The sequence below is a fragment of the Aulonocara sp. 'chitande type north' Nkhata Bay genome, linkage group LG15 (assembly GCF_057382095.1).
Source record: "Aulonocara sp. 'chitande type north' Nkhata Bay isolate Kocher_YH1m ecotype deep benthic linkage group LG15, A_spYH_male_GT1.1, whole genome shotgun sequence".
NCBI lineage: Eukaryota > Metazoa > Chordata > Actinopteri > Cichliformes > Cichlidae > Aulonocara > Aulonocara sp. 'chitande type north' Nkhata Bay.
In genome coordinates, this window is record NC_141358.1 from 26,970,471 (window position 1) to 26,980,265 (window position 9,795).

General features: G+C 39.9%; 1 protein-coding gene across 1 annotated transcript; it reads left to right on the plus strand.

Annotated features, from left to right (window-relative positions):
- Positions 1 to 186: 186 nt before the first annotated feature.
- LOC147313247 (NACHT, LRR and PYD domains-containing protein 3-like) lies at positions 187 to 9,795 on the plus strand. The gene is made up of 14 exons (XM_086265264.1): positions 187 to 266; positions 343 to 459; positions 678 to 791; positions 1,059 to 1,175; positions 1,471 to 1,581; positions 2,880 to 2,996; positions 3,341 to 3,389; positions 3,487 to 3,700; positions 4,775 to 6,569; positions 6,937 to 7,104; positions 7,344 to 7,517; positions 7,647 to 7,820; positions 8,183 to 8,229; positions 8,335 to 9,795. The coding sequence occupies exons 1-14, from the start codon at positions 196 to 198 to the stop codon at positions 8,895 to 8,897; spliced, it is 3,831 nt and encodes a 1,276-aa protein (XP_086121390.1). The 5' UTR covers positions 187 to 195; the 3' UTR covers positions 8,898 to 9,795.

Genomic DNA, 9,795 nt, shown 5'->3' on the forward strand with positions numbered 1-9,795 from the left:
CTAATTTTGATTTTACAAACACGATCAAACACGTGGTATTTTCTGTAAAGTGTTTCTTATCTTTGTTTGTTTTATGTTACGGTATCAAGATATACTGGTATTATGTTAACAAAGACCAGTTTACATTTTGAATATCAAAACGAATCCAAACTTTTTGTAATTGTTTGACAGCAGTCAGAACAAATGTGTCCTGTGATGTTGTGTGAAGGTTTGGGATCTGCTATGGATCAGTGCGGGGAACATGAGAGTCGAACCAAACTGCAGAGGTGAGATGACCAACCGCCCATGACACATCATCTTATCTCTAGTTAAGCACTCAAGTTAAATTATTATATATAATAGGAAGATCAAACACCACAAACGGGACTCGCCTGTACCCAGTTGTGTCTCCATGGAGAGCGATTGGTCCAAGGACGAACATGTTAACTTCAAAGATGGACATCACCCTGCTGATCCAAGGTAAGAAGTCAAAGGAACTAAAACAGATTTGTTAGACAAAATGATTTCTTAACAATGTTGAAAGAAATATTGATTATTATTTATTTAATTATCTTAATATTTAGAAAAAAGTTTAGAAGAGCAAAAATTCAAAAGCGTTCAGAGTTTTCTTCATGTGATCACTGTTTCAGGTTATTAATGAGTTCTTATTCAGGATAAACGAGTCCTTGTGTTTGCAGGAGGAGCCTGCAGCAGAGACCACACTCGCCTGTATCCAGCAGCGTGTCCATGCAGAGTGAGTGGTCCAAGGGTCCACATGTCGACTTTAAACATGAACAGAGGTCTGACCTTGGGTAAGGACTACAAACTGAAGGTGCAGCTTTTTACAGTTTCAGAGGGGCAGAAAATGGATGGATGGATGGCTGTTTTAGCACTGCATTTAGCAATACCATTTTCATCCACTTTATTTAACACGGTTTAAATTCTTTATAGCACGCTCCAACCATTTCATGGCTTTATGTTTTTTTAGCAGGAGGATTTACTTACTCATTCTAACTGTCATGTACTAAGACAAGTCACATAGGATGGTGTCTAACATAAATGCGTTCCTATATTTAAAGGAAGATCCTACAGCAGAGACCACACTCTTCTGTATTCAGCAGTGTGTCCATGAAGAGCGATCGGTCCAAGGGTCCACATGTCGACTTTAAACATGAACAGAGCCCTGATGATGCAAGGTAAGAGCGCAACAGGGTCGATTCAGGACTTATCTGAAACAGACATTACACATATTTTAGAATCAGGTTTTTATCAACATATAGATCAGGATGAATGTATTGATCAGTAAGAAGACTGAATAGGTTATGTTTTATTATTGCATTTGCAAATGCCAACTTGTTCCCACCACTTATAACATGTCCAGTCCCATTCGATTCTTTATACTTGCTGCAACTATCACAGCACTTTGTGTCTTTTGCCACTGGGTTCACCCAGTGTGCTTGCTAACTGAAATCTCTCCCCCTGTGATTGTAGGAAGGTCAGACAACAGCAGCGCTCTCCTGTATCTAGCAGTGTGTCCATGCAGAGCGAGCGGTCCAAGGGTCCACATGTTGACTTTAAACATGAACAGAAGTCTGACCAAGGGTAAGGACTCAAAGGTGCATGAGTTATCTGATACAGAGTACTGCACATATTTTAACTATCAATTTTATATCCTAATAAATCTATCAGACCATAAAGCGCCCCGGATTATAAGACGCACTGTCGATGAACAGGTCTGTTTTCATACATAATGCACACTGGATTATAAGACGCAATAAGGGAAACAAAACAGTCCAGTCAGAGTTGAGTAAGCCAGACTTTACTCAACTCATTCTTCTTGCTTTCTCCACTTCTGTACCCTTGATTCATTAATGTTGAATTCTCTCGCAGCTGCTCTATTCCCATGTTGTTGCAGTATATTAATGACTAACCTTGTATTGTGGATGGATTCTCTTAGTTGTTCTCCTCACTGAAGTTTGGTCCGTTTACACCGTCCTACGATGCGTTTGCATTTGCCCCTAACCATCGGGAATGCTCGCGTTAACTTTTATTGAGTAGAAAAAAGTTAGCATTCTTCCTTCAGCTTCACTGTTTAAGTTATGCTAACATAGCTGTGTCGCTAGCAATCACGTAGCACATCATTATATACTATACCGGCTAGTCCAACTTCAGTAACCCTACAAAAGTCACTGCTGTTTAGTTTTCTGTCTTCATTTCTGTCTGAAGTGATAGGAGAGCTGTGTGTTTAATTTTTTTTCAGAAATCTCTCAGTCAGAACATGCTATATCATGTTTAGGTGGAAACTAGCAAGCTAAGTTCCTGTTAACTTCTAACTCCGTTAAATTTAATAAATTCTGTTTTCATGGATGTCTGGATGTTAAACTTTATTGTTACACCTTTTAAAGCAGCAAATTTTGTTAAAGATGAAAGAATTTAGAGAGTTAGTTTTTAACTCTCAGTGATGGCGCAGTGTGCTTTTGACTTTGGAACCTGAAGCAGAGTTTGGACACAGATTACTGCGCAAGGCTCCTGACTACAGTAGCCGTAATGCTCCGATAATCGGAGCATCGACAAGCGGTGTGGCTTCGTAGCTTACCAAAGTTTCAAGGTCAGAAAGCACAACCAGAATTCATACACCAGATTATAAGGCACACTATTGATTTTTGAGAAAATTAAAGGATTTTAAGTGCGCCTTATAGTCCAAAAAATATGGAACAATACGGTATATTAAGTTTTAGCATTGCATTTTAAACATGCTGGTCTAATCAAGGATTTTAACATGGCTTATTATTTTTATTCATTTATGATTATCTCTAGCATGGTGCTTTGTATTATTCGTATTTTATCACTGTGGTTCACACCATGTGCTGGGTAACTGAAATATCCTCCTGTGATTGTAGGAAGATCAGACAATGGCAGCAGCACTCTTCTGTATCCAGCAGTGTGTCCATGCAGAGTGAGCGGTCCAAGGGTCCACGTGTTGACTTTAAACATGAACAGAGGCCTGATGATCTGGGGTAGGAGCTGAAAGTGTGCAGATGTATCTGAGAAAGTACCTTAATTTTTTTTAAGATTGGTGCAGCCATTACAGCAGGAGGATTAATATACTTGTACTAACTAGATTTTTATTCTCACAGCTCTTTAGCAAAAGTAAAACTGCTCTCAACAAAATACAGCCGGCTTTATGTGGGATACTTTTCACTATCTATCAGACAAACAGTGAGGGGGTGGAAGGTTGGAGGAGTTATTTACGTTTTTACTGGACTGCACAGTCCTGTAAAAGCTTTATTTTGAACCTGTTATCCTTAAGCAACTCACATGATAACTAAAATAAACATAAATATTTTATGTGTCTCTCTAGAGTTCAGCATGCCCAGCAGAATCAAAAAGACCTCGACTCCATCTTCACTGTGTGTAAATGTTCACCCACTGCACTTATCGTCATCAGTGATAGGTATTCTGGTTGGAACAACCTTCAGGCTACATGCATTAATATTTCTGTTCCAGAAACTCGAGAAGAGCATCATCAGTTTTGTGAAGGATGAGCTGAAAAAATTTCAGAGGATTCTGAGCCCAGATGACTCAGTCGGATTGGAGAGTGAGAGAGAGGATGGTGAAGATGTGGAGGAGAGGAGGAGCAGCAGAGAATCATTTCTGAAAATCACACTTTACTTCTTGAGAAGAATGAAAGAGAAGGAGCTGGCCGACCATCTCCAGAGCAGTACGAGTATTTCAGTAATGTCGATGTGATGTCACTTACCTACTGCCTCGTACAGGGCATAGGCTTTGAACCTGTGGTGGTGACAATTCTGACATTTATCTTGGTGGTAAAGTTATCTCATGATCCTCATCTGCTGGGAAGGTCACTTGTTTCTGCTGTTATGTCAGCATCTGTTATAACATGTCCGTCAATAATGTCGCTAAGGCAAGGAAAGCGCTCATTCTCCTTGAAATGTTTAACCATCCAACCTGGAGAGCAGCACTACCCTTTTCTTCTGTGGATGCCTTAGGAAGCCTTAGTTTCCCAAAATGGTAAATGATCTTTTCTGTTGCCAGTGGAAGAGCAAGGAAGGTGATTCTTGGTGACTCCATGGGTCCTGGGAGTCAACTGGGTGCCTTACAGGTCCAATATTCTACTACTTACCTCACTATATACATATTTTTCAAGTTTCTGCCCCAAAGTGACAGAGTGACAGCGCAAAGTCGCCAATACACGATCGACACTCTGGTTTTTTAGATGCCTCTTTTTGTATTAACTTCACTTTCAAATCCAGCCACATTCTCAGCACAGTATTGGTATTTAAGATGGGTGATGGTATGTTTTGTCAGGCATTTTTGCTGTAATAAACGCCTTCTCTAACACCTCCAGCTCGACTGTGTTAGTGATTTTTAGTTACAGGCCTTAAAGTCATTATGTCAGTCTCACCCCGTTGTTGGGGGAAACAGCCAGAACAGTTCCCTGAATTAAATGATGCTCACCACTCACTCAGAAACACAGCCTCACAGTTTAACTGTGGCCGTCCCTTTGGCTAGTTATGTATCTACGAAGTGAAGGTGGAATGAACTCCCATTTTGAGATCGTGTCTCAAAATGCAGGCTTGAATGGTGTTAAACACACTAGAACAATATGTGTGCTACAAGGACAAGCTGCCTTTCAACCTGGTGCACGTACTTGTTTAAACACATTGTGTTTACGGGATTTTCAGTAGCTGCATATTTCTTAAGCTACTTGGTGTTGAGCTTTTTGTGTTCGTGAGATTTAACAGGTTTTAATTTCTCTTTGTTTTTTATTCAGGAACTCATAATACTGTGTGTCAATATAAGCTGAAGTCTAGCCTAAAGACAAAATTCGAGTGTGTGTTTGAGGGGATCGCTAAAGCAGGAAACCCAACCCTTCTGAATCAGATCTACACAGAGCTCTACGTCACAGAGGGAGGGACTGCAGAGGCCAGTGATGAACATGAGGTCAGACAGATTGAAACAGCATCCAGGAAACCAGACAGACCAGAAGCAACAATCAGACAAGAAGACATCTTTAAAGCCTCACCTGTTAAAGACAAGCCAATCAGAACAGTGCTGACAAAGGGAGTGGCTGGCATTGGGAAAACAGTCCTAACACAGAAGTTCACTCTGGACTGGGCTGAAGACAAAGCCAACCAGGACATCCAGTTCATGTTTCCATTCACTTTCAGAGAGCTGAATGTGCTGAAAGAGAAAAAGTTCAGCTTGGTGGAACTTGTTCATCACTTCTTTACTGAAACCAAAGAAGCAGGAATCTGGAGCTTTGAAGACTTCCAGGTTGTGTTCATCTTTGATGGTCTGGATGAGTGTCGACTTCCTCTGGACTTCCACAAAACTAAAATCATCACTGACCCTAGAAAGTCCACCTCAGTGGATGTGCTACTGACAAATCTCATCAGGGGAAAGCTGCTTCCTTCTGCTCGCCTCTGGATAACCACAAGACCTGCAGCAGCCAATCAGATTCTTTCCCAGTGTGTTCACAGGGTGACAGAGGTAAGAGGGTTCACTGACCCACAGAAGGAGGAGTACTTCAGAAAGAGATTCAAAGAAAAGGAGCAGGCCAACAGGATTATCTCCCACATCAAGAAATCACGAAGCCTCCACATCATGTGCCACATCCCAGTCTTCTGCTGGATCACTGCTACAGTTCTGGAAGATGTGCTGAAAACCAGAGAGGGAGGACAGCTGCCCAAGACCTTGACTGAGATGTACATTCACTTCCTGGTGGTTCAGGCCAAAATGAAGAAGGTCAAGTATGACGAGGGAACTGAAACAGATCAGCACTGGAGTCCAGAGAGCAGGAAGATGATCGAGTGTCTGGGAAAACTGGCTTTTGATCAGCTGCAGAAAGGAAACCTGATCTTCTATGAATCAGACCTGACAGAGTGTGGCATTGACATCAGGGCAGCCTCAGTGTACTCAGGAGTGTTCACACAGATCTTTAAAGAGGAGAGAGGACTGTACCAGAACAAGGTGTTCTGCTTTATCCATCTGAGTGTTCAGGAGTTTCTGGCTGCTCTTCATGTCCATCTTATATTTAGCAACTCTGGGGTCAACATGCTGGAAGATCAAATTGCTTCTAAGAAGCCTAAGGTCTTTAAAAACAAATGTAGTCTAAAACTCCTTCATCAGATTGCTGTGGACAAGGCCTTACAGAGTCCAAATGGACACCTGGACTTGTTCCTCCGCTTCCTCCTTGGGCTATCACTGCTGAACAGTCAGAATCTCTTAAGAGGACTCCAGAAAACAGTAGGTTCAGAGTGCAATCAGAAAACAGCCAAGTATATAAAGAAAAAGATCAGCGAAAATGAGGCTACCGAGCAAAACATCAATCTGTTCCACTGTCTGAATGAACTGAATGATTGTTCTCTAGTGGAGGAGATTCAACAGTTCCTGAGTTCAGGAAGTCTCTCTACAGATAAATTGTCTTCTGCTCAGTGGTCAGCTCTGGTCTTCATCTTACTGTCATCAGATGAAGATCTGGACATATTTGACTTGAAGAAATACTCTGCTTCAGAAGAAGCTCTTCTAAGGCTACTCCCAGTGGTCAAAGCCTCCAACAGAGCTCTGTAAGTGGATGAATCAGAATCAGAATACTTTATTGATCCCTGGGGGAAATTATTTTTTTGTTACAGTGCTCCATTATAAACCAACATAAACCAACATTAAGACAAGACAGACAATACGCTAACTAAGAACTAACTAAGAATAGCATAGTACTATATATATATATATATATATATATATATATATATATATATATATATATATATACTCATTAATAAATTAATACTCATTAATAAATAGCTGGAAAAGAAACGTGTAGTTGTAGCAGTAACCAGTGTGTTAAGTTAAGTGGATGCATTGACATGATATATATAATATAATAATATAACTGAACACATTAAACATTTGTAATTACTATTTCCTGCTTAGGCTAGGTGGTTGTCACCTGTCAGGGGGAACCTGGAAAGATCTTTCCTCAATTCTCCAATTTTCTAGTCTGAAAGAGCTGGACCTGAGTAACAATGACCTGCAAGATTCAGGAATGCTGCAGCTATCTGTGGGACTGAAGAGTGCACACTGTAAACTGGAGATTCTCAGGTTAGGAATCCATTGCAAAGTATTACACTTCAAATTTGGCAACAGTAATGTTTAAATTGTCAAATTAATTTCTATTAAATAGAATTGGGACATAATTTCTTAATTAATTTAGGGTGGTGGCATTTTTGTGTTTTTGTATTAACATTTGCAGTGATCTAGATTTGTCCAACCAGAAAGCTAATTCAGTAACACCGAATATGAAGTGTGTTTAAAACACATCTCCAACCTTAACTCTAAAGGATGGCTGTGTGCAAACTGTCGTGGAGAAGCAGTGAAGCCCTGTCCACAGTTCTCTGCTCTGAGTCCTGTAGCCTGAGAGAGCTGGATCTGAGTAACAATGACTTGCAGGATTCTGGCGTAAGAGGGTTGTTAGCTGGACTGGAGAGCCCACACTGTAAACTTGAAACTCTTAGGTAAGAAATCAGATGTTTACTTCTCTTTTTCTAAAGACTGTGTCCTGCAGATTCTTTTGTATATCCTGACCAATGTCTTAAACTTACCTATAACACTGTTTTAAATACAATTTCTTTTAATAATTTCAGCCTCTCAGGTTGTCTAATCAGATATGACGGCTGTGCTTCTCTGGCTGCAGCTCTGAGATCTAACCCCTCCCATCTTAGAAAGCTAGACCTAAGTTACAATCATCCAGGAGATTCAGGAGTGGGACTGCTGTCCACTGGACTGAAAAATCCACTCTGGAGACTTGGCATTCTGAAGTATGATTCATGAAGACACCGATGATTTTTGTAAAAAACTATAATAATTAAAAAAAAAATACTTGCCATGGAGGCTCTTTGCCTTAAATACAAGCATGCATTTAAGCCATTGTGAAACTTGACAACATGTATTAAGTCTAATTTACACTATTTAGCCCTTCTCTACAATACTGTTATAGATTTAACACTGTCAGTGAAGCTGGGAAAAAAGTTAGCATTTTCAGTTTCAGTTTTGAGAGCATGTGTGGTTGATTGGTTGGTGGCTGCTAATAGTCCTACATTAGCTTATATTTTAGAGCATGTCTTCCACTTTTCATAATGAAAGACAACATATCAGTTAACTGGGTTGTTTTTTTCCCCAGGGTGGAAAACTGTGGAGAGCAAAGGTTAAAACCCGGTCTGAGAAAATGTAAGCATGTACTTTGTTAATAGGAATTTATGATATTTTGAAACCTTGTATTTGAATATTCTTTATGTCCTTTATTTTAAAGCTGTGTCTTCTTTCTTCTGGCAGACGCCTGTGAACTTACACTGGACAGAAACACAGCACACAGAAAGCTGAAACTTTCTGAAAACGACAGAAAAGTAATGCTGGTAGGAGAGAAGGAGCAGACTTATCCCAATCACCCAGACAGATTTGACCGTAGGGAGCAGCTCTTGTGCAGTAATCGTCTGACTGGTCGCTGTTACTGGGAGGTGGAGTGGAGAGGAGAAGTTGACATAGCCGTAAGTTACAGAGGAATAAAACGGAAAGGAAACAGTGAAGACTGCAAGTTTGGAATGAATGATCAGTCGTGGTGTCTGCGATGCTCTGATGGTGGCTTCTCCGTCTGCCATGATAACAAAATCAGATCAGTCCCTCCCTCTTCGGTCTCTAACAGAGTAGCAGTGTATGTGGATTATCCTGCTGGCAGTCTGTCCTTCTACAGAGTCTCCTCTGACAAAATGATCCAAATCCACACCTTCGAAACCACATTCACTGAACCTCTGTATGCTGGGTTCGGTTTTGTGTTTGGGTTGGGCGTTGAGTCTTTGATGCTGTCAATTGACTCCTCTGTGTCTCTGTGTTCAGTATAGGACAAATAATTGCATACATCAGTCTGCATCTGAGTAACATCCACAATGAAAATATGATATGGCATTTCAGAACAAGTTCTAGCAAGATTTCTGGATAAGCAAACAACACATTACATTTCCTTTCTGCTTTAATATACAGTAAGAGATGTGATCTGAAAGTTTTTATATATTGCTAGTTTGGCTCTGAGGATTACTGCTCTTTTTGGCCAACTGCCTTCTAGAATGCAGTAAAACATACTACATGGATTATCAAACTTTAATGGCAGTTTTTCAACTCCTAACTTAAAGTATAGAATATGGCAACTGATTCTAAAGAACATAATAATCTGCTTCCATACATCCATTGTTTGTCCTACTAGGATTAGAATAAGATTGCATTTTTGCCATGTTTTCAGTACTAGAAAATATTATCTTTCAAATGAAGTCTCTTAAATGCATTTATAGTTCTTCCTTTAGCAGATCTTATTAGGGTGTAGGTCAAGATTACATAAAAAAGGGTAGATGTGAACCAAACCCTTCCCCTACCCTTAAATCCTAAAACCAGTCAATGGCAACTGCATACATGTAAAGACAATGCATTTCCTTACGTTCATCAAGTTCATTTTCTTAGTAGTCCTTACCCTTGAAAATATTTCTTCTTCTGTCAAAGGTTATTATCCATTTAAACTTGGCTAAAAGTTTTAAAATGAACACAGGTTGCATTTGAAAGTGCGTACCACTTCAGGTCAAAAAAGAAAAAAGAAAGCTTCCCCATATTTTCACTGTTCTGTTCTTCAGTCACCAACATCATTTTCATTTTCTGCAATATTTTTACTCTGAATTTTTTTAAAAGAAAGTTTTTATTATTTCTGCTTTAATTTGCCAAGATGTGAAACACGGCAACATGTACAATAAATGA